This window comes from Chinchilla lanigera, unplaced genomic scaffold (assembly GCF_000276665.1).
Source record: "Chinchilla lanigera isolate Chin_1 unplaced genomic scaffold, ChiLan1.0 scaffold00119, whole genome shotgun sequence".
NCBI lineage: Eukaryota > Metazoa > Chordata > Mammalia > Rodentia > Chinchillidae > Chinchilla > Chinchilla lanigera.
In genome coordinates, this window is record NW_004955520.1 from 1,260,736 (window position 1) to 1,285,118 (window position 24,383).

The 24,383-nt window shown below is 54.1% G+C and overlaps 1 protein-coding gene across 4 annotated transcripts in view; it reads left to right on the forward strand.

Annotated features, from left to right (window-relative positions):
* The window catches only part of Tp53bp2 (tumor protein p53 binding protein 2), a 30,266-nt gene extending 5,883 nt beyond the window's left edge, over nt 1-24,383 (forward strand). For 2 of the 4 annotated variants that reach the window (XM_013507059.1, XM_013507060.1), the window contains exons 3-19: nt 511-624; nt 4,020-4,102; nt 4,495-4,596; nt 6,166-6,340; nt 7,321-7,502; nt 7,818-7,982; nt 8,245-8,470; nt 9,652-9,747; nt 10,054-10,202; nt 10,831-11,293; nt 11,902-12,683; nt 15,151-15,288; nt 15,938-16,071; nt 19,278-19,444; nt 21,312-21,511; nt 21,749-21,853; nt 23,674-24,383. In XM_013507059.1, the coding sequence (XP_013362513.1) occupies nt 511-624; nt 4,020-4,102; nt 4,495-4,596; nt 6,166-6,340; nt 7,321-7,502; nt 7,818-7,982; nt 8,245-8,470; nt 9,652-9,747; nt 10,054-10,202; nt 10,831-11,293; nt 11,902-12,683; nt 15,151-15,288; nt 15,938-16,071; nt 19,278-19,444; nt 21,312-21,511; nt 21,749-21,853; nt 23,674-23,715 (3,323 nt within the window). In that variant the 3' untranslated portion in view covers nt 23,716-24,383. The remainder of the gene's footprint in view (nt 1-510; nt 625-4,019; nt 4,103-4,494; nt 4,597-6,165; nt 6,341-7,320; nt 7,503-7,817; nt 7,983-8,244; nt 8,471-9,651; nt 9,748-10,053; nt 10,203-10,830; nt 11,294-11,901; nt 12,684-15,150; nt 15,289-15,937; nt 16,072-19,277; nt 19,445-21,311; nt 21,512-21,748; nt 21,854-23,673) is intronic. The other 2 variants (XM_013507058.1, XM_013507061.1) reach the window with 2 other exon arrangements.

Consider the following 24,383-nt stretch of genomic DNA (forward strand, 5'->3'; position numbering starts at 1 on the left):
CTATTTACAAAGTTGCTGGTTATACTTTCTTTGAAGAGTTGTGGAGCCAGGAGGGGCCCACTGCATTATGGACTGAGCAGGAACCTTTGGAGCCCACACAAGTTAAAGGGCAAATGCCGGGCGTGGTGGCGCACGCCTGTAATCCCAGCACTCGGCAGGCTGAGGCAGAGGATTGTTGCAAGTTCGAGACCAGCCTGGGCTACAAAGTGAGCTCAAGGCCAGCCTGAACTGCAGAGTGAGACCCTGTCTCAAAAAAAAAGAAAGGGGGCAAGGAAGGTGCATGCTGCCTCAGAGGCCCGGATGCTGCCTCCCTCAGGGCATTGCCCTGGCTCAGCGCTGGTGGTCTGCGTGGAAATGGGTTCCACTTCATTTTCTTTCACTGCAAGAAAAGAACTGTCAAGATGCAAAGTATTCCCTCTACCCCTAATGTGTGATCCACTCAGGACTGGGTAATAAATGTGTTCATCACTCTTTTTTCCTGCAGATAATGTGACTTCTCTTTTCTCACAGAACGTCCAGTTGCTGAAAATGAGCGAATGTTTGAAGTTCTCCAGCGATTTGGAAGTCAGCGGAATGAAGTTCGTTTCTTCCTCCGTCACGAGCGCCCTCCCAGCAGAGATGTAGGTGGGTCCTGGACTGTAGATGTATGTGGATAGTAGTCCGTGGATGTAGGCAGGTTGTCGACTGTGGGTGTGGGTGGGTCATAGACTGTGGACGTGGGCGAGTCGTGGACTGTGGGCATACGTGGGTTGTAGTCTGTGGTTTAGGACAGATGTCTGAGCCTTTCCTTTTTGCCTGACGATTGTGGGGAGAGGAGGGCAGGCATGGAGAGGGCCACTAATCTGAGAGGCAAAGAGAGGCAGAGAACAGGCAGCGCAGGCCTCTCCTCAGCCTGGCTGTCACGCAGAGAGCTGCAAGGGTGGGCAGCAGGGTTTTGCGGGATGGGACGGACTGGAGATTGAAGCTGTAAGAACAGCAGGACCAGGCTCCTGGGCGCTCCCCAGCCCCGCGAGAGTCCCCTGGACCACAGAGGCCCAGATGCTGCCCAGGACAGGAGCACAGTGGCTGCAGCTCACTGTGTGCGCTCTGTGGGTGCGAGTTGAGGGGCTTCTCGTCCGCACGTGGGTGTCTTCCAAGGTGGGGTGGAAAGTTGGCCAGACCGACAGTGATGTAAGTGGGGTGTAGGGTGAGCTGTCCAAGGGGAGAGGGCACTTTCGGGGAAGCCTCGAGGTCAGCTGGGAGGAGAGACCCCGGGGCCATGGGGGGTCAGATCACCCTGAGGCCGGGCGCAGTGCTCTTAGCCCAGGCAGCTGTGGGAGGAGGCAGCAGTGACCGGTGCTGGGTATTGCCAGAGGCCTCAGCGGAAGTCAGCGGGGCAGGGAGGGGACGGTGTTGACAGGGTGGCGGCTCAGCTGGGCGGGAAGAGGGGTCTCTGGAGGGGCTGTGGGCACAGAGGAGATGACAGGTGCAGTGAGAGGATGAGCGAGGCGGGAGATTGAGAGGACTCTTCAGAAACAGTGTTGGAATTTATAAGGTCAGAGGTGTGTGTGAGCTGGGCTGGACTGGTGGGCAGCCGGCCACAGGACGGAGCGCTGGTGCTGGTGCAGCATCGCCCCCAGGGAGGAGGCCTTGGCGGTGCAGAGCGTGGTGGAGCTGGGGCCGCGTCCTAGTGAGCAGTGGGGATGGCAGGAGGAGGTAGGCGGTGACGCAGGGGGTGAGGCCGCAAGAGGCTCGGCTCTGGGTCCGGAGTCAGTGGGGACCTCTGCCCAGGGAGAAGCAGATTTGCCAGGTATCTGTGGAAACCTTGGAATTTTAGAAATGGAAAGCTGAGGGCAGTTGTCGCGGGAGTCAGAGCATCAGTGGCAGATGTGATGGAGGTGACATCTTACTCTGCTTCCCGCCTGTTTGATTCCTTTGTCCCCACTGACGTTAGACATGGCAGCTCTACCATGCCCTGCTCCACAGGCGAGGAGAGCGAGGGGCCCTCCCCAGCCAGGGCACCCCGAGTGCCCACGACCTGCCTGTGTCTGTAATTCCATCTTAGTGTTCGTGTTTTCCTCCCCGCCTTCTCTCTCCACGTGGAAGGTGGTGTTTGCACCTGAGTCTGTTACGACGCGGTCCTTCCTCGCTCACAGCTGAGCTTTCCCTGTCCATGGCCCGGTTCAAGCATCCGCTGCAAAGTGGCGAATTATTAACGAGGCTCCCGCTGCGCACTGTTCAGGCTCGGTGCCTGAAACCTGAGACGTGTAATGTGACGACACGGAGGCGTTGCCACCCTGCCACAAAACGCCAGCGCCACGGTGTTTAGACAGACAGGTGGGCAGAGCGGGGCTGCTGTCCCTGCCCCGGGGAGCCCGGCCTCAGGACCGCGAGTCAGGAGGTGGCGCCCTGGCCTTTGTCCCGTGTAACTGGGACTCTGGCACACGTGTGTATAAAGTTATTTTTAAGGCTCTTGCTTTTTATTGTAGTTGTGTAACTGTTGTATGAGGGAGAGATTAGCTAAGTGTTCTCTCTTCGAGGCAGCAAACAAGTATTTTCTTTTTTCTTATAGAAATGTTATGACAGATTTCCTGAGCTCTTTTGTGAGAGAATTCAGCAAGATTTACTTTTTTTAGTTCTTGAGGTGAGGTCTCAGTATGTTACCCTAGCCAGGATTGAACTCAAAATCCTCCTGCTTCAGCTTCCTGAATTGCTAGGATTATGCATACATACCATTGTGCCCAGTTTGAGCAGTACTGTTCTGTTTTTTTCTTTTTACTGGGGATTGAACTCATGGTGTTCTACCACAGAGGTGTATTCACAGACGTTTTGATTTTGAGATAGGGTCTTCCTAAATTGCCCAGGCTGGCTTTGAACTTGTGATTCTCCTGGCTGGGTCTCCTCAGTATCTTGACTGCCATGTCCATGTAGTATTTTTAAAATACGGTCCTGGAGGCTGGGTGTGCTGGGGCACTCCAGTAATCCCAGCACTTGGGAGGCTGAGGCAGGAGTATAGCATGAGTTCAAAGCCAACCTGAACTACACAGTGAGACCTTGTCTCAAAAGAACAAAACAAAGCACAACAAAACAAATGAAACAAAAAATATGGGCTATGGCTGCAGCTGCTCGGTGGAGCCCGTACCTCGCATGTGTGAAGCCCTGGCTTTAATCCCCAGTATTGCAAAAAATAAAAATACAGTTACACCGTGAGAGTTGTGTATAATTGTTACGTCTGGCTCTGAAGAGAGACACGCTTATTTATTGATTTATTGATGTGGGGATTTGTAGTGCTTCCTGGCAGGTACAATAGACATTTAAGAGATAATTTAATAATTCTTCTGATCTCTGGGATTACAAGTATAAAGTTTATTTTAGAAGTACTTTGTTTTGTTTTTTTAGAAGTTCTTTGTTGATATTATTTTTATAATATATTAATTTAATACTTTCCCTTTTCTGATGTGTTAGATGGGACTGAGAAACTCATGTATTTTGGCGTGGAGAATTATTTTTAGCTGAAAAATCAGAACACTCAGTGCTTTTCAGGTAGTGTTTTCCAGAGAAGAACACTTACGTGAGGAAGTTCTTCAGAGTGTGCCTGTGACTGACCACAGGGTGCCGCAGTAACCAAAACCCCGCTTTTTCTGCTGGTCGCCTCCTTCCTGTCTGAGTTTCAACAGTCATAAATGAGTATAGGGAAGGGCTGACTTGATTTCAGTTATTTCTGTTCCTGAAGCTCTTTCGTTTCACTTCCGAGTAGCTCAGAACTCGGATGTTGTAGCAAACGGTGTGAAACCCCGTACCCGGAGTGCGTATTTTGGGGTTTCTACTGTTGCTAGGCAGCTCGGCGCTTTTCCAGTGGATGGCCGGTGTGCGGTGTCCTGGGGCCGACTGCTCCCTACCCTGCACCCTAACTTGTCGCTGTAGGAGCAGGTCGGGCACCTGTTCACCCCGAGCCCAGTGTGGTCAGGACAAAACCCTGACGGGAGTGGCTCAGGCTCCCGGCTCTTGGGTTAATGTCCCTTTCTCAATTTTGTGCTTAGCGAGTGGCCCACGGCCTCAGGAGCCGAATCTGAGAAGAAATGGTGTGAAAGTGCCCGGAGAACACCGGAGAAAGGAGAATGGAGTGAGTGTCCCTTTCCATCCCCACCTGCTGTGCGGAAACCGAGGCTGCCTGGAAGCTACTTTGTGTCCAGTGGGTTGAGCATGGCCCCCCAAGGTTACCATAAACACTGTCACTGCTTGTGAGATCCACGTGGGTGACGACTGTGAGGATTTAGATGCTGAATGCATCGCAAATCAAGAACACAATGTGTTGAACAAGTCTACGTGTTTTTTAGTAATTTTATTTGCTAATATACTCGCTTACAGGAAGGAAAGCAGCTAAGTGATATGAATTTGAGACAGCGTCTCGCTGTTGCCCGGGCTGGCCTTGGCCCCTGAGGCTGCTGTGGCCGTGCAGGCCTGGTCACCGTGCAGTGCAGCAGGCTGGAGCTCGGTGTGTGTCTCTGGCTACAGGTGAACAGTCCCCGCATGGACCTGACGCTCGCTGAGCTCCAGGAGATGGCGTCTCGCCAGCAGCAGCAGATCGAGGCCCAGCAGCAAATGCTGGCCACCAAGGTAGTGTCTGTTCCCCAGGTGTGTGGCCCCATGGCCAGCACGTGTGTGAAGCCGTCTGCCATCGCCCGTGCCTGACCCAGCTCCTTGCAGAGGAGGCAGTCCCCAGCCCTGAGCTCATCCGGCCTTGGTGCTTGCCTCCTCTTGCCGTGGCGTGGTACAGAAGGCTTGTATCATCCCACACATTCAAGGTCTTCCTGACCCCAGATTTTTTGAGGGGTAGTGGTGCAGGCCTTGCTGTGTTGCCCAGGCTGACCTCAGACTCCTGCCTCGGTGACCCTCCCGCCTCAGCCCCCGAGTAACTGGGAGCACCACAGTGCCCAGCTTGATCCCGACTGTGATCCCGGTTGACTGTGCAGCTGGGGGTGGGTGGAACAAGTTTTAAGAGCCTTTCTCTGCCTCCGGGACCCCTCTGGACCACAGATGGAGTGACTCTTAACATTTACTGACCCAATACTGTCCCTCTGCTGCTCGGGACCAGCGGTAGAGTACTGCCTTTTGGGGACACTTTTTACCCACAAACTGACCCCACACCTGGCCTTGAGCAAGAAAAGCCCTTACCAGAACCCTTCCTGTTACTATCAACGTCCCAGCTCGTGGCTCCTCCTGGAACCCGGCAGAGTCTGAGCTCAGCCAGCACTGCCAGCCCGTGCTCCTCCGAGAGCCGCACCACCTCGGTGGCAGCTGCTGGGCTCTGCTTTGTGGGCAGCCGTGCGGGACGTGCCCTGTGCCAGGACACTCCCACAGGAGCAGCCAGGCCTGGCCTGGGCCGCACTTGCCTGCACCGGTGTTGCAGGGACCGTTGTCCCTTGCCACTGGAGTGGACACTGGATGGTTTCCCATGGTGGTGCGTCCTTGCGGCCATGTGGCGTGCGCATGTGGTGCTGTCCAGCGGGACTTCCCAGGGCGCCCACACCATTCCTGCCTTCCGACTGAGAGGGGGCAGTGTTGGGGCAGCAGCAGGGACGCGTTCCCGCGGGAAGGGGTCGCCCGATGGGTCTCTGCTGCAGGGTCCCTGTGGCGAAGCCGCCTCCGTGTCCCTTGAGCTGTGAGCACGTGGGCGGAGTTCAGTGTTCTGGGCGTGTGACTGTGCTTCTCAGGTGGCTACGGTTTCAGTGTAAGAATAAGGTCTCCGTGGCCCTGCTGCAGTGTCCTAGGGGTGTGAGTGAGTGTAGACCGGGGAGAGCCGCATTTCCGCCTCCCAACCCTTGTGGCAGGGGCCACGGCTACCCCGTCACCCTGAGCAGGGACAGAGGCAAAGACTTGTGCACGTCACGGGGCCGCGGGACGGGCCGGCTCTCGTGGGTCAGACGTGGCTGAGCTGGGCTTTGAATCTGGATTTGAGTTCCCATCCTGCACACTTCTCTACCTCGCGTGCTGCCTCCTATGCACTTGAGCTCCGTCCTAACCTTGCAGTGCAGTTTAGGAAAACCTGTTCAAGGTCTCTGCTGCCTGCTGGGTGTGAACTGCTGGGCTTCCTGGGTCTTCTGTCCAGGGGTGCCTGCGGGGCGCCTGCTGCGGTGGTTACTGTGAGGACCTGCGGGTGACTGCTTTTGCCATGTTCGCCTTTAGGAGCAACGTTTAAAGTTTTTGAAACAACAAGATCAGCGTCAGCAGCACCAGGCCGCCGAGCAGGAGAAGCTGAAGAGGCTGAGAGAACTGGCCGAGAGCCAGGAAGCCAAGCTGAAAAAGGTGCGGGCGCTCAAGGGCCACGTGGAGCAGAAGCGGCTGAGCAACGGGAAGCTGGGTGAGCTGAGCCCGAGGGCTGTGTGGATGTGGGCTGGGTGATGGTGGGCTGCGAGGACGTGGGGCTGTGTGGACGTGAGTCTGCATGGATATGGGGCTGTGAGGACGTGGGGCTGTGTGGATACGGGGCTGCGAGGACGTGGGGCTGTGTGGACGCCCCTCTCACCCTGGATTCCCCCAGTTACTCGGGGGCTGAGGCGGGAGGGTCACCTAGGCAGGAGTCTGAGGTCAGCCTGGGCAACACAGCAAGGCCTGCACCACTACCCCTCAAAAAATCTGGGGTCAGGAAGACCTTGAATCTGCATGGATCCAGGGCTGCGTGGATGGGGGCTGGGTGATGGTGGGCTGCGAGGACGTGGGGCTGTGTGGACGTGAGTCTGCGTGGATATGGGGCTACGTGGATGTGGGGCTGCGTAGACTCAGGGCCGTCAGCAGTTTATGTGAGTTTTTGCTCAGATGATGAGTTTTTGTAGGTTATTTTAAAAGGAATTTTTGGAAAAAGCATAATTTATTGCAGTTGTGACATTGCAAGTTCTTCTCAGTTGAATTTGGCACTGAGTGTTTTGTAGACTTTTTCAAATTAACCGTGGAAAAGGTTGTACTTTCTTTTCTGTTGAATTAACTCTGGAGTAAAAATTTGATGAAGATATAGATTTTACTCACATAATAGTTCCATCTATTATAATACTATTTAAAATTAGGATTTTAGTAATTCAGTAGTTCTGTCCATCATTGTACAATTGAGAATAAAAGTTCATTGTTCCCAAAATATGGAGTTTAATGTTTCATACATTCACTGTACAAAGCCTGCAGCACCTGCAGACGCTGCACTGACATTTTGAGATGTCCAGGTTCCTTTCAGTTGCTTCTGAAAGGCTGAGGTTGGTTCCAGGCCATTCTGAAAGGTTTCTCCACTTCTCAAGAGAGCTGGTTCTGGGAAGGAGTCCATCCCTGTTTTTCTTTTCTGTTCTCTCGTTGCAGTGGAGGAAATTGAACAGATGAATAGTTTGTTCCAGCAGAAGCAGAGGGAGCTGGTCCTGGCCGTGTCTAAAGTAGAGGAGCTCACGAGGCAGCTGGAAATGCTGAGGAATGGCAGGATCGACGGCCACCATGACAGCCAGTCTGCGGTGGCCGAGCTGGACCGGCTGTACAAGGAGCTGCAGGTGCGTGCGGCAGAGCCGTCTGGGAGCTGGGGTAGCGGGAAGTGCCTGGAGCAGCTGCTTTTCCTGGGAGGGTGCGGGCGGGTGGCACTGTCCCAAAGGACCAGAATAAACTTGGTGGCACCTCAGACAGGAAACATGGGCCCAACCGCAGCCAGCGCAGATGTCCCTTAGTTTTAACCCAGGAGTGAATTGTGTGGCCACACCTCACAGTGTTAGAAGTTGGGCAACAGTGAACCATGTGGTTGCCTGCCAGGGATAGGTTCCTCCTCTTGTTCTTTCTCTGCCGCCTGTTAGTCCTTCCCATCCATTCTGCAGCTGAGGAACAAGCTGAACCAGGAGCAGAACGCCAAGCTGCAGCAGCAGAGGGAATGCCTGAACAAGCGCAACTCCGAAGTGGCCGTCATGGAGCGGCGTGTCAGCGAGCTGCGCGACCGGCTGTGGAAGAAGAAGGCGGCCCTGCAGCAGAAGGAGAACCTGCCGGTAAGGTGGGGTGGGCGGGGCGGGGCCGGCAGCTGGTCAGCCCGACAGTCCTCCGCGTCCTTCTGATGCTGTCACCTGTGCAGCGCTGCTTGTTCCCTTGTTACGGACCCCCAGGATGGAGTCTGGGCGTGGGCGCATTGTTGGGGGCTCGGGGGTGTCTGTAGATTATGCCTGTGTGCTGAAAACACTGTGAAGTCTCCCCAGCCCTTTCCCACTGCACCGCTTGGTACTCACAGCCCGGGCCCTGGGCCCTTTTCCCCAGCTTCTGCCTGATGGGAATCTCTCCCAGCCGCCGGTGTCCGCTCCGAGCCGCGTGGCTGCCGTAGGCCCATACATCCAGTCGTCCACCATGCCGCGGATGCCCCCGAGGCCGGAGCTGCTGGTGAAACCGGCGCTGCTCGAGAGTCCCCTGACCGTGCAGGCCTTGGAGGGGCCGGTGAAGATGCAGACACTGCCCAACATGAGGACTGCGGCCACACTGCCCAAAGGTGACAGCGCCGCGGCTCTCTCCCTGGATTCCCCCAAGTCAGGGTTAGAAACAAAGTTACCTGCATGCTCCTATTCATGTTTAAAATTGGAAATTCCCTTTGGATTGTCGGTCAGTGTTTTTTTTTTTTTAAACTCTGATTAATATAAATTCTATTCAGAAAATGAAATTTAATACTCTGCAAATCTAAAAATTGCTTTAAGAAGTTCCCTCTTGTTAGGTAGGAAATTTGGTCGGAGGTTAGTAACTTGAGGACCTTGGTCTTTGTATAAAAGCACCACACACATAAACGTTAGTGTTGTCTCTACAGAAAGTGAGGCTGTGAATCTGTTCTCTTCGTGAATGGTGCCGAGTGTTCCTGTGTGCTTATGCACAATAACTTGCCCACTGATAGTTTTTAGAACAGAGGTGAACACATGCTAGGAGGTTTAGGGTGAAAATACTGAGGCTTCTTGCACGTGTGATCTTGGCATTCTGCGTAGTCCAGATACATGGGGAGGTGCAGCAGGGTTTTGTGTGGACACAGAAATTGAAGGGCCAGTCATTGCAAGGGCAGCGCACAGAGCTCCTCTAACAATGCCACCATTCAGACCCCTGGGAGGAGGATGTGATCGCCAGCCTGGGCACTTTCCTCAGCATTGTTATATGCAGCGGGTAACTACCATCGCTGTGCTGGGGAGAAGTGGAGCCGAGTCATCTGGCTCTGTTTATTCTAGAAGGGGAAAATAAAAGCCGTGGCATCTGGAATTTAAATGTCAGTGTAGAAAAAGCCTGCAAACACTGATGTGTGAAGGACGGAGGTCGCAGTTGGGGGTCGAAAGTGCAGAGCGTTGACAAGTGCACAGAGGCCTTTCTGTCGGCGCGGGTCATTCGAGTACCGTGCGGGTCGCGTCTCGGAGGCTCTGTCCTGCTGCATGGCAGACGTGCTCTGGTGGCCAGTGAAGTTTTCTTAGCAGCGAGGAGGAGCCGGGCCTCGCTGACTGCGGCAGGCGTTTTGTTTGCTGGGACTCAGTTGAATTCCCCAAGTGCGGTGGAGAGCCCCAGATGAGAAGTACAAGCCTGCTGAGGTGCGGTCTGAGCGCATCTCCGGGGCGGTTGTGTGAATCTAGAGCTGTCTAGAGATCAAAGTGTTGTTAGTGTGCTGAGTCACTGGAGCGTAGCTGCCTTCTCTCTGCACCCTAGGCCCGAAAGCCCCTCCTGCCGTCCCTGTCCCCGACTGGGCCCCTTCGAGTGCAGACCTGTCCATGCCGCAGAGTGCGAGGCCTGCCGCGGACCAAGGTGAGCATACCCGTGCGGCTCCCGGATGTTGCCTGCTGACCATCTAAAGGGTCCTGTGTCTTCTTTCCTAGGTGGGTGGTTTTTAGGGCGTGACACCTGGGGTCGGCTGCTGAGAGCATTCTGTTGACTCCTGGACACTTTCACTCAGCCGAGCCTGAGGTGGTGTCACGGTGGTGTTACCAGCGTGGCATCAAGCAGGAAAGCCCTTGGTGGGGCGGAGCTTAGAGTAAGGCCGGGCGCCTCCGAGTGGGTAAGCAGCTTCGTGCCACACAGTGTCATATCAGTGTGGTTTCTTTCCGCCCTCAGTTGACGATGGGGAGGTTCCACTGAGGGACAAGGAGAAGAAAGTGCGGCCGTTCTCCATGTTTGACACGGTGGACCAGGGCGCCGTCCCACCCGGCTTCGGCATGCTGCGGAAAAACCAGAGCAGCGAGGACATCCTGCGGGACGCCCAGGTACTGGGGCATGTGGGTTTTTAAATATGCCGGTAATTCTGTGGTGTAGGGGAAGGAGTTAGGAGAGAGAGCAAAAGAAATGCAGTGGATAGGAGGCCTAGGGAATCCAGCAGCTCTCCAGTGCTTGGAGAGTGGCCGGCGTATTTGTCTGGCTGTTTTGTGTGATTCTTCAAGAGTATAGCTGTGTGGAAGAACAAAGTGTTTGTGCTGTTCGGGGATCTTATTTCTCTGAAGTCTGGGGCTGAGCTAATGTGAAGCAGTGCTGGGAAGCTCTTAACCGTGGAGAGGCAGGTTGCCCTGTCGGCCCCGGTTAGGTGGTGTCTGACAGCGGTGGCCCAGGCGGTGCAAGGTTCTGGTAAATGAGGTGGTGGTCTAGGAGGGGGCCATCGGTGAATGTGAAGTCAGCAGGGAGGTGTTTTCAAGTGGCACTTACAATGCCCAACAGGAGGCGGAGCAGTCCTGAGAGGAGCCTGTCGTATTGCTGAAGCCCGTGTTAAGTGAGATCCGGTAGGAGGTGCAGAAATGTGGAGCTGATATTTCGTAGTGTGTACTTATGTTTGTGAGGTCAGCTGAAGCCCGGATACCCAGTGAACAGCATTCTAACTGGCTCTGCGTGTGTGTTTTACAGGCTGCAAATAAGAACATGACTAAAGTGCCACCTCCAGTTCCTACAAAACCGAAGCAGATTAACCTGCCTTATTTTGGACAAGCCAGCCCATCACCTTCTGACACCAAGCCGGAAGGAAACCTGCAGCCATTGCCGTCCGCTGTGACAGCTGTGAGCCATAAGCCCAAGCCAGCAGGGCCTCAGCCGAGGGTGGTGCTGTCCCCCAGCATGCCTGCCGGCGGCCACGACCACGGCCTGTCCACGGGCCCTAAGCAGGAGAGCCCCCCTGCTGCCGCCGTGCGGCCCTTCACGCCCCAGCCTCCCAAAGACGCCTCCCTCCCAGCCCTCAGGAAGCCCCAGACCGTGGCAGCAAGCTCCATCTACTCCATGTACACGCAGCACCCGGCGCCGGGGAAGAACTTCCAGCAGGCTGTGCAGAGTGCGCTGACCAAGACACAGCCGCGAGGCCCGCACTTCGCCAGTGGTGAGCCCGCGCCGCCCGCCCGCCCGCCCGCTGTCCGGGACAGCAAAGCCCCTGGCCCCTCTGGCACTGATGCCACTGTCCCAGGACTTTAACAGTGGCTCCTCTTTTGGAAGGGGACTGCCCGAACCCCTGTGGGGATTTTAGCGGGCCAGCTCCCTCCCGCTGTCTCACCTCTGGACCATCTGCATGTAGTTGAGGTTCAGTCTGGACATGTGTGAGGGTTCCCAGTGTTGGTTTTTTTTTTGTACCGGGAATTGAACTCATGACCTCAGTCTTGCCAGGCAAGCACTTATGCCACTGAGCTATATCTCCAGCCCCTCAGGAGGGGTCCCAGTGTTTTTCTGCACTTCTGACAATTTGGATACCGGAGTCAGATTTCTTACACAGACGTTTTCCTTTGACTGGTTCACAAAGTACTGGCACATGCGACGGTCTCGATTCTGTAATTGTGTTATGCAGAGATGAGCTTTAAGAATGGTTGTGCTTCAGGGACATGTGCGTTAACCTGGAAGTTAGAGGAGACTGAGTTGCTGTTGTCCCTTTGGGTTCCAGGCCGCTTTGCTTGCGCAGTCCTAACCTGGATCTTGTTGTTTTCCTTTTCCGGTCAGTGTACGGCAAGCCCGTGCTTGCCGCGGCCCAGAACCTACAGCAGCAGCAGCCCGAGAACGTGTACGGTGGCGGCGGCCAGGGCCCGCCGGGCAGCCCAGAGCCCGAGGTGGAGTCCGCGTCCTCGGCCCAGGAGAGCCACGAGCACGAGCGCATTCCACGCCCACTCAGCCCCACCAAGCTGCTGCCCTTCCTGTCTCACCCCTACCGGAACCAGAGTGACGCCGACCTGGAGGCCCTGCGCAAGAAGCTCTCCAACGCGCCCAGGCCGCTGAAGAAGCGCAGCTCCATCACGGAGCCCGAGGGGCCCAACGGGCCCAACATCCAGAAGCTGCTGTACCAGAGGACCACGCTGGCCGCCATGGAGACCATCTCGGTGCCCACGCACCCCTGCAAGGCACCCGCCCCCGTGACTGATGGTTCAGAAAGCCCGGGAGAAATCCCCAACCCCTACTTACATGTGGAGCCTGAGAAGGAGGCTGCCCCTGCCCCCGAGCCGCTGTCCCCAGAGGACGTGGGGCCCAGCAGGGCAGGGGACGGCGAAGGGCCTGCTCCTCCCTCGGGCCTCGACTGTGTGTCTGAAGGGGCTGCGGATGGCGGCCCGGGTCCCCAGGGTGCTGCAGAGGAGCCACGTGCAGAGCCCCCCCACCTGCTGGAGGTGTACCTGGAGGAGTACCCTCCGTACCCGCCACCACCCTACCCGTCTGGGGAGCCTGAGGTGCCTGGAGAAGACCCTGCCAGCATGCGCCCCCCAGAGGTCACCGGGCAGGGTGCTCTGCCTCCCGTGAGTGCCCGTGGCCCGGGCCACGCCGCGTCTCTGCCTCCCTCCCTCTTCCTGTGGTCCCAGCCTTCTCCTCCAGTTCGGTTTTTACTTTGTCTTGGCGCAGGTCTTAGAACTGTAACCAGATGCAGTTTATGTAGAAGCAGGGGGCAGGTGCACACACCCAGAAAGCTGAGACAGGAAGATTGTGAGTTCAAGACCAGCCTAGGCTACAGAGCGAGACCCTATCCCAGAAAACACAACTGAAACCACAAAAACGCAGCATGCTCAGGATAAGAAACATTTCTAGAGTCTAAGACAGCCCGCACTTGTTTGTGAAGGACAGTGCTGGTTGTTCTTATCCCCATTGGGGCCGCGTTTGCTGTTTCCTCCCCGGCTCTCATCCCGTGTGGGGAAGCCGAGGCAGATTGGATGTTGAACACTGGCCTGGCCCTGTGACCCCGGCTCAGGGTGGCATGACTGCTCTAGGTGGCACTACCACTCTCTCAAACCTTTCTTTTTCTAGGAGTGAATTTCAAAAAAGCTTTTCTTAAAGTTTTGTGCAGCGCTGGGGATGGAACCCAGGGCATTGCACAAGCTGAGGGATTGCTGTCACTGAGCTGCACTCCCAGTGCAGGACATTTATTTTTAGTGGAATGTGGGTTGTGTGTGGTTGCCAGGGTTGGAGGAAGGGGCATTGTGGGGGCACCGCCACCCAAGTTCCCTTTTGGCGGGGTCGGAGGTCTCTGCCCACCTGAGGGCCGGCTTCTCTGCGTTCTCCCGGGAAGGTATGTCGGGAGTGAGGGGCTGGCTCGGGCTGCCTTGGAGCCCTTTCACGGTGGCAAGCACTTGTTTGGAAGCTCTTGTGTTATTTTGACACAGATGTGAGAATAAGAACTCCAGGATATCCCAAAATAGTCTGTTTTACTTGGAAGTTGTTCTGTTTCCACAAGCACAGGAGTGGAGTGCAGAGCTGTGAGTTTAAAGTGTGGTTAAAAGCAAAATAGCATCTTGCTATTTATTTTGTGTGTTTGGTGCCTTCTACCATCTTTTAGCTGTGATAGTGTACAAGATGATGAGTATCTGTAGCTGCCTTACTGGTTCCGATAAATACCTGCTTACAGGTTTTAGGTAGTAAACAGTTCAAGTTAGAGAAAGATGTTTTAAAATGAGGCTAATAGTTTTCAAACAACTCCACGCCCCTCCAGGGCGAAGGCCTGGTTCTGTGCATTCGTGTTTTAAGTGTGACAGAGAAGAAAGCAACCAAGCTTTGTTGGCCAAATCAACCCACACTGCAGCTGGTGGTGGTTGTGTCAAGGAAATGCACACTTGAGGAGGAGAAAGCCAGGGTTTGTGAAAGCAGTGTGCTTTCTTTTGAAGGTTCTGCTGAGCTCTTCCTAGGAGAGTGAGCGCTCCGTCCTCCTGTGCAGGTGGCATGGGTACTGCCATCCTGAGTGTCCTTAGGGTGGGTGGCAGCTTGCCTGCGCTGCACCTTGGGCGGGCATAGCACGTCCTCTAGGGCACTCTGTCCACGGGGGCTGGCACGCTTGTGAGATGTATCATTTGCCACTTCGTGTTTGCAGAACTCAGTGGCTTTCTACAGCTGATACAAAGCGAGAGAGAAGTGTGTGGTATCTTTGAGAACTTTTCCACTTCTTTGGATGTGTTTAGGAAATCTGTTTTACAGGATTTAGATGTAGACATTCAGATTCTTGAGTGTGAGCATGTGTGTGTGTTAACTGGGGTTCAAACCCGGGGTCTCACGCATACTAGGCAAGAGCTGCACCCCAGTCCTTTTTTATTTTGTTTTTGAGATGTTCTCTCTAAATTGCCCAGGCTGGCCTCGAACTTACAGTGCCCCTGCCTCGGTCTCCTGTGTAGCGGGATTATAGGCGTGCACCATCGTGCCCGGTGCCTTTTAGAAGCCTGACTTACCAGAACATTTTAGGGCTAGCAGGGTCCCTCAGTGCCCCTGACGGTCACAACAGTCTGCGTCGCGCCTCGCGGTGTGCTTGGCCTGCACAGATGGTCTGGTTTGGCGGAGAGGAAGGGCCCCAGAGAAGCCGGTCCCCGGGGCTGGAGCCCCGCTCTGTGCTCTCTGGCCCTGCCTTAGTCGCTTTTGTGTGAGTCGGGACAATGGGGTCTTTGTGAGGTGACATGAATGGGCATTTGTCCCCATGAGCCTCCGAAAGTGAGCGCATGGAGCCTGGCTTGGCGGTGGGGTGCGTGGCAGGGGCGCCTGCCCGCCGCCTGGTCACTGTGTCCCCCCGCACTGTCACCAGGTACTTTCAGGCCAGGCCCCTGCCTCAGCCCCGTGGAGTGGCGCTGTGGACACTGGTGAAGTGCGTGCCGTGGTTTGTATGCTTTTCTGAGTGACGCTGTCTGCGGTATAATGAGCTACATCATACGTCAGAGTTCCTTCCACTGCCTCAGCTGAGCACCTCCTCACCCTGCTTTCTTTCGCTTCATTTTCCACACCTTTCTTCTGCAGGGCAAAAGGACAAACTTGCGTAAAACAGGCTCAGAGCGGATTGCGCACGGAATGAGGGTCAAATTCAACCCTCTCGCCTTGCTCCTGGATTCCTCTTTGGAGGGAGAATTCGACCTTGTGCAGAGAATCATTTATGAGGTGTGATGTTCATTTCTGGGATATAACCTTGTAGATTTTGCTTTAAAGCTCAAATTAGAAAGTTACTCTAGGGAAGTTGTATTTTTAAATTTCTTTTCTAGGGTTGTGGGGTTGAGGAGCTTTGGAGCATATGCTAAAGTAGGCTCCACTGTTTTAAAAGTGTGACTAACGTTTTGATGATGGAGGCGGCCCCCTCACTTGGCATCTGCTGGAGTATTCCTCTTTCCCGGGGAGATTATGACTCTTTAGAAATCGCTCATGTGTGGACTTGTACAGTGTTGGATCGCAGATGTGGTCCCTACTTTTCAGAAGGCTACTATTTAAAATATTTTTTGGTTGCCTTTTTCTTTTTCCATAGCAAATGTTGCTTGGAACATTCTTCTGCTTGGAAACCAATTAATTAGAAAGTTGGGAGGACAAACAAAAATTACATCCATTTTTTTAAAAAACCTTTCCCCAGTGAGTGCCTACGTAGTGTGGCTGTACCTTTATTTCTAAGGTTGTTCCTGGTTTAGTCTTCTCGGCTCCTGTAGGTTTTCACTGTGATTTTTAGAGATGTCACAAAGCCTGTCTCCATGCCTGTGACTGAGGAGTCGGGGGGACAGCTGAGGCGACAGAAGTCAAGTTTGTCCCTCTTGTGTGGTTCCAGGTGGAGGACCCCAGCCTGCCAAATGATGAGGGCATCACCGCACTGCACAACGCTGTGTGTGCCGGCCACACGGAGATCGTGAAGTTCCTGGTTCAGTTTGGGGTGAATGTGAACGCTGCCGACAGCGACGGGTGGTAAGGGTCCCGCCCAGCTGGTGGGGGCTGTTGTGCTGTTGGAGGCCAGCAGTGTCCCTGCGTGTCCTCCAGTCTGCGCGCCCAGCCGGAGGGATGTGGCCTCAGGTTTTAAGGAATAAATGCGTGACGTGGAGCAGTCGTCTCCTTGATCACGAGCGATGCGGTGACCATGGGTAAGACAGTGAACTGGGTGACTAATGGGCAGGCAGCATATACAGTGCAGATACACTGGGCAGGAGAGTCCGAATTGTGGTGGGGCAGAGTACGTGCATGATTTCATCATACCACGCAGAACAGGTGCAGTGTAGAGCTTGTGGAGTATTTCATCTGGAATTTTCTGGTTAGACTTTTCAGGCTACTTTTGGCCTTGGGCAACTATAGAAAAAGTTATACTCCTATACCATAGTATTTTTAGTTTTTAATCCATCTTTCCTCTTAGTGCTGTGTTAGCTTTCTGTAGCTGTGACCGAAAAGCTGAGGGCTGTGACTTGGAGGAAGAGAGGTTTGATAGGCTCACAGTTTCAGAGGCTTCCATCCAGGTGAGTGGCCCCAGCACAGGGCCCAGACTAGGGGCAGAACGTCCCCTCCTGAGGCCGCCTGGACCCCTTCCTCCCCTCAGGCCTCAACTCCTAGCATTTCCACCCCACCCCGACGTACTGCCAGGTGGGGGCATTTCAGGCACCAGTGTCAGGGTCAGAAGCTCCAGTGGCATGATTGGTTAGTGCGAGGCACTTACATAGAAGTGGTTATGCTGCAGCCTCAGATCCTCACATGCATGCGTGCAGGCGGCACATGGCTCACACACGTATGAACCGACTTCATGTTACTGCACAGGGGGACCACAGATGCGTCTGTCGAGGCTGCTCCCCCTCAGTAGTCATTGAGATTGATTTTCATTTTGGATGTTGTTTTTATTAGAACTAATACTTGGAGAAGCTTTTTGATTGTGCTTTTAAAAAGGGTCACGTTTATAAAAGTAATGTACACCCACGGTGGAGAATGTACAGGATAGAGAACTGAGAAGATGAGAACAAGCCAGGGCATCTCCATGGCCTGGCGTCGAGCGCCATGGACACTGCGCTCACTCACTGTCCCCCCTTTCCTCTTGTGCACGCGGCCTGAACCAGGGCCTTGGCATGGCCTCTGCCACTGAGCACCCCCAGCCCCAGCTGGTTTTGTGTGTGCTTTAAGAAGGTAGCGGAGATCATTTCGTGTGTGTGCGTGTGCGTGTGCGTGTGTGATTATTTACCCCTAAATAAATCCCTACTGTATCATAATGTCCTTGTTTCCCTAACACGGGGAGTTTTGTGTGTAATTTTTCTGTTAAAAATGATGTAGGGAAGACCATGGTAATATTCAACAGACCATCAGTAGTTCCCTGGACCGGGCAGGGAAATTTCTTTTAAAGACTGTGCACCCGAGGGAGCCAGGCGAAGGGGAGAGGAGTGAGCAGGGAGTCGGACGCCCCAGCCCATCTTTTCGCTGGGACAGGAGGTGCACGCGCTCTCCTCTTATGCCGTCGCTGTCTGCATGGGGTCTCTGATGACCGAAAACGTGTGTGATGCTGAGGATTCTGCCTGATGGCATCAATAAGTTCCTGCTGATCAGGTCCCTAAAACAGATGGAAATGTGCGTTTTACAGTTACTTTTCTGGTCTGAATTAACCAATAGTTTCAGTTCAAATTTACTTTGCGTTTTAAAAACCACTGTAGGGATAGCGTACCTGCCGCTGGATTCTCTCGGTAGGGGCAGTAGAGAGCGTTTGGGGTGTGTTTCGCAGTGTGTCCAGATTCGGCTGTGAGGTCCTCCCGCTGGACAGCAGTGACTGGGCCGGCGAATCAGACATAAAACTAAACCTGCCTCACCTGCCCTCCCTGGACTGTGTGTGAACTGCGTCTCCTTGGTTCTTCTCGCTGTTCACCTGGCGCCTGGCCCGTGGGGCCTGTTGCTCTGTGACATTTCCTTCGTTGTGATTCTGTGGTGGTTCTGGCTGTGGAAGGCTGTTTGAAGCCAGTCACCCCAGAGCTCTGCAAAGCAGAGATGGGCGAATGTGAGGTCTAGCCCAGCCCGGGGAACTCAGTGACTCCACAAGAGCCTGTCTCAAAATAAAAATGTAAAGGGTAGCGGGTATAGCTCAGTGCAAAGGTCCTGGGCTCAGTCCCCAGCACCACTGACATGATACCACACCATACCACAGGACACTGCACCGTACCGCACTGCACTGCAGCACACCACACCACACCACACCACAGCACACCATAGGACACCGCACCACACCACACCACACCACACCACAGCACACCATAGGACACCGCACCACACCACACCACAGAACACCACACTGTACCATACCACACCACACACCATACCACAGGACACCACACTGTACCACACCACACTACACCACAGCACACCATAGGACACCGCACCACACCACACTGTACCATACCACACAACACCACACTGTACCACACCACACCACACCATAGCACACCATAGGACACCGCACCACACCACACCACAGGACACCACAGAACACCACACTGTACCATACCACACCACACACCATACCACAGGACACCACACCGTACTGCACCACACTGCAGCACACCACACCACACCACACCACACCACACTGTACCATACCACACCACACCACACCACACCACACTGTACCATACCACACCACACCACACACCATACCACAGGACACTGCACCGTACCGCACCGCACTGCAACACACCACACCACACCACACCACACGGCACCATAGGACACCACACAACACCACACTGTACCATACCACACCACACACCATACCACAGGACACCACACCGTACTGCACCGCACCACACCATAGGACACCACACTGTACCACACCACAGGACACCGCACAACACCACACTGTACCATACCACACCACATGACACCACACCATAGGAGACCATACAACACCACACCACACCACAGGACACCACACCGCACCACATGACACCACACCATACCACATAGCACCACACTACACCATACCAACCCCATGACACCACACCACATGACACACTATTCCACACCGTACTGCACAGTGCCACACCACACCGCACCACACCACACCACACGGCACCACCCCTCGCGTGTTGGAGAGCTGGGCTGGGAGGGAGCCGCAGTGCCATCGTGGTTGGAAATGGCTGCGCTCCTCTCTCCTGCAGGACCCCTCTGCACTGCGCGGCCTCATGCAACAACGTGCAGGTGTGTAAGTTCCTGGTGGAGTCGGGCGCGGCCGTGTTCGCCATGACCTACAGCGACATGCAGACCGCGGCTGACAAGTGCGAGGAGATGGAGGAGGGCTACACGCAGTGCTCGCAGTTCCTCTACGGTATGTACCCCCGCGTCGTCCTGGGCGCCGAGCGCAGGGTGCCAGGTCGCGGGTGTCACCTGGCCTCGGCCATGCCAGGTGTCCTGCTCTGAGTCCGGGAGAGCCCCGGGGGCTCTGGTGCTGTGAGGTGCTGGACCTGCAGTGAGTGGACCCCGCTTCACCGCCGCAGGAATCCGGACGGCCCAACTTTGCAGGCAAATCGGCCGCATCCTGAAGTCAAGGGCAATGCCTATTTGGGGCTTTTTTCTTTTTATTTCTTGAGTCTGAGTTGATGATTCTGATTGCTCACATCAGATCAATCCCTAAGAAAAGCAGAGTTGAAGGTTTAGCTGGGTACATGCCAGTTTCCATTTTTATTTGGGGAAAGTTTTTTATTCACAAGACTTAGAAGTTGAAGTAGCTCTTTTCAGTTTGCCTGAGAGGAGCAGGGCACAGGCAGGGGACGTGCAGTGCAGCCCGGGACTCTGTGCCCCAGCTGTCTGAGGGTTTTTTTTTTTTTTTTTTGGTACCAGGAAGCGAACTCAGGACCTTGTGGTTGCCGGGCAGGCACTGTGCCACTGAGCTACATCCCTGGCCCTGAGCTGTTATTCTGAGCATATTAAAATGTCCAGAATTTCTTCCCTACCTGTTTCTCCATTCCCATCCCAAAGAGATATGTGAACGGCCAGTTCTAAAACTTGGTGGAATTGAGCTGTATCATGATGTTTATTCTGTCATGCTTTACAAGTCTTATTTCAGCAGGAAAGTTGGAAATCTGTGTAACTCTCTAGATTGGTAGAGCCTTCTTTTGGTGAAGTATAATTTCATTTTTTGTTTCATTTTTGCCACGGGAAGGGGAGAGAGAGACAGACAGGCAGACAGTCAGAGGCGGGTGGGAATGAGAATGGTACATCGTGTGAACTGGTGCAGAGAAAATGGTTTAGACTTAATACTTTGGTGCTCATATAAATTGAAAGATCTATTCAAGAACAAGCATGTATTCCCCTGGGCTTTTTTTTTTCTGGATTTTTAAAGACACAAAGGTGAAAATAAGCTGGGCATCTAGCTCAGTGGCACAAGCACCTGCCTGGCAAGCGCAAGGTCCTCAGTTCGATTCCCAGTATCAGAAAAAGGTGAAAATAAGTAAATGCCGAGTCACTGATTCCTTGTCTGCCTTTCCGGTGGCCTGTGGCTGGCGATCGCTTTCTCTGCGTGGCATGGCCCCCGAGAACAGGAAGGGGTAAATGGAGAAAAGTAACGCTGAACGCTGTTTCACAGAGGGATTATTTACTCTGGGGAAAAGTGGGCCTTTGAAGATTTTTCCAGCCCCAGTTTGGGGATTTCAACATCTTTTCAGTTCTGATTCATTATTTTAGAGTAGCTTGCATATAAACTTTTATATCAAGTCTAAACTGCTGAATTTCTACTTTCTACCATGCTTGATAGTGTATTTCCTTTCCTTGGTGCATTTGGGGCTCAGTGGAGCCCCAAAGAATAGACTCAAGACTGCCGATCTTTTCTGTCTCTGGTGGGTTTGGGGTAAAGAGCGATGTTTCCAGAGTTCCTTGCTCATTACATTGTGAAGTGGGCTCAGAGCTGACAAGCGGATCATTTATTTTTGAAAAACCCTCAACTTGAGCAGGTTTTAGGTCCGGGGCTGGCAGCAGCTTTTGTCCTTGGAGTGAGACAGTGTGAGGGGTGCTCACGGGGCTGGAGTCGGGGCTGCGTTAGATGTGATCACGCACCTCGTGTGTCTTCTGTGCGCCGCACGCCGCTGGTCTTTCCTTCAGCCCGGAACATGCTCACTGAGCATCTGCTGGAGTATTCCGACGTCCCAGTCAGTCCCTGAGTGACGTCTCCTCTGCTGTCCTTTCCCTCGCCTCTGCAGGGGTTCAGGAGAAGATGGGCATCATGAACAAAGGCGTCATCTACGCGCTGTGGGACTATGAGCCTCAGAACGCAGACGAGCTGTCCATGAAGGAAGGAGACTGCATGACCATCATCCGCCGAGAGGATGAGGACGAGATCGAGTGGTGGTGGGCGCGGCTGAGCGACCAGGAGGGCTACGTCCCACGCAACCTGCTGGGCGTGAGTGACCCTCAGTGTGTGTGTGTGTGTGCGTGCGCGTGTGCGCACGTGCGTGCATGTAAGAGAGGGCTTTGTGAAGACCGTGTGCCACGCATACACTTTCCTGTTACGAGGATGCCGTTGTGAGCTTTTGACCTCTTAGATTAGACGTAGTCAGTGCTTCCCTTATGCTCAGCGTGAGAACGTTGTGCTTGAAGACTGCGTTAAGCTCTGCCGTAGACCCTGTGTCTCTTACAGGTTCTTTGTGCACAGGGGTGTGTGGAGTGTGAGACAGAGATGAGGAGGATAGAGGAGAGAGGCCATGTAGTCCGCAGGGAGAAGCCCCTGCACAGCCTGCTTCTGGTGAGGAGTAGGGAGGCTCGAGGGAGGGCAGGCCTGTGGGACTCGCAGTGTATGCACAGGGTCCCGGCTCCGCAGATCCCAGCCTCTTCTGGTAGCTGTGGGGGTGGGGAGCAGGCCTGCACCCCGGACTGGTGAGGGCAGCACAGCAGCCAAGGTGGAGCAGCGGCCCTGCCCCGCAGGTGTCCTCCCATGTGCCACCTGGACCCCACCAGCGGGAAGCAGGCGCTGCCTGGGGGTCCCTGCTGCTTGGCACTGTGCAGCTCCTGGGACGACACCAACGCAGGGCCTGGCTGGAGGATTCGGCCCGGTGTCCCCTCCTGACCACCTCCCCATGGTGCGTGGGCAATGTCACGTGCAGTGACGGTCCCCCTCCCGAGGGCAGTGTTTGTTGTGACATGCTTCCTCTGGGATTAGTGTCACTTAATCGATCTCAGTGTCCAGTTTAGTGAAGGTTCAAACATTAGTGTGCAGCGCTTGTAAAGAGAGCTTCCCGTCACCCAGGAATATGGACATGGTGCACATTCTCTGAGAGAGGGCTGCTGCTTCAAGCTGGGGACTTGCTTTAGTCTTTTTTTGTTGTTGTTCTTTTTGAGACAGGGTCTTGCTGTGCAGTTCAGGATGGCCTTGAGCTCACTTTGTAGCCAGGCTGGTCTCAAATTCGCAATGATCCTTCTGCCTCAGCCTCCCGAGTGCTAGGATTACAGGCGTGTGCCACCACACCTGGCTGGATTTAGTCTTTAAGTCTAATTTTGTAGTTGTCAGATAAGAATTATACACGCTTATATTATGTAGTATATATGTATGATGGCTAAATCAAGCTAATTAACACATGTCACCTCAGTTGACTTTTTGGCGGTGAGAATGAAATCTATTTTAGCAGCTTTTGAGGATGTTATACATTGTTACTGACCGAGATCACTGTAATACACAGTAGAGCTCTTGAATCTGAGTAATGTCCTATCACCGAGGCCTGGCCAGCTGCTGGCTGGGGAGCATGTCATTTGAGTTCTAAGATTAGATGTTCTTGGTCCTCTGGGATTCTTTCCTGGTCGGAAGAGTTGGTCAGAAGTGTTCTCTGTACAATTCTGGGTTGGTTTTTTTTTGATGTTTAAAAAAATAAAAGTCCATAAATGGTGCATTCTGGGGCAGAGGCTTTAGCTTTGAGTCTAGAACATTGTACTGGCTAAATATCTCTTCTCAGAGATACTTGGGCCGGGTTAGTTCTCCTGCTGGGTGGGAAGTCTGGCTGTCTCTGGTAGGCTGGGTTTCACCTTCTGGGGAAGGAGGAAGGAGGAGGCGGGATCTGCTTAGTGGCCAGTGGCAGCTCCAGGTCTGCGTGCTCCCGGCTGCCGGCCTCTGCCCGGCGCTAGCAGTGGGCGGTGCCAGGTCACCCGCGTCTGAAGCGGTGCACGCGCTGTTCTTCCTTCCTCTGCATGCTCTGAGGCGGTGGCGTTTGGTCCCGAGCCTGGAGTCCCCACCCAGCGTTCCATCTGCTGGGGACAGTTCAGCCCTTGCTCTGTGCTGTCTTTGTCCTGCGTCACTGGAGCATGGAGTGCGTCCAGCCGCCCGAGTGACCCACGCACAGAGATGCTGTTCTCAGGTCCGCAGGCTTGGCGCTGCCCTCACGGGTGCTCGTGTGGCTGCTCCGTGGCTGCGCCGCAGCCGTGGCTCTTGTGACCCGCCTTGTGCAGAGCGCGAGGCCCAGGGCTTTCTTTGACGTCTGTCTTGTGTTTGTTCCCCTCCTGCCAGTGTCTCCTGAAGTTTTGTCACACTCCCACCCACTGTGCAGGATGTAAGTATTTTTTAAAACTCTCTTCCAGCTGTACCCAAGAATCAAACCAAGACAAAGGAGCTTGGCCTGAAACTTCGCAGACTTTCACCTCACGAAGACTCACTCTGTGCTGTCACTAAGAAGAAGTAATACACTTGTTCCAGGCAAAAGTCTAGCAAGACGTACTTGAATGACAGCATAGCTCGGAAGGAGTGAAGAGTCGGCTCTGGGAGAGAATGAAGGACCGAGGAGGCCCCTGGGAGGTCGCACGCGCTGCTCCGGCTCGTGATGACGCAGGCCGCACCTCGTGGACAAGGCCGACGCGTGGGGAAGCCCCGTTTCCTGCAAGACACTGGCCGGTGTGCGGCTCCCGGCCCCACGGCGGGCGTCCCCAGCACTGCCCTGTGCCTGTCTCTGGTCAGAAAGGACCAGTGTCCCTGGGGCGCCTCCCTGGGCCCCCCGCACAGCAGCTTGGGCTCCAAGGCCGCACACACGCATGCGGGTTGGCGTCCGTGAGCAATAACATCGTAGGAGTTTCTTGTAGCATCTTAAGAATTATGCGTACATTTGAAATACTGAAACTAAGGCACACTACCTAAGCTAAACTAGATTTAGAATCTTGTTTTTAGGCTGAATTTGAATCTATATTTATTATCTTTTGTATCTTGGAAATTAGAAACTTGTTTCAGATTTACCTTTGATACTTGTCAAGATCATAGCTGACTTTCGTTGTAATAAAATAAAGCTTTTTGATTCTGA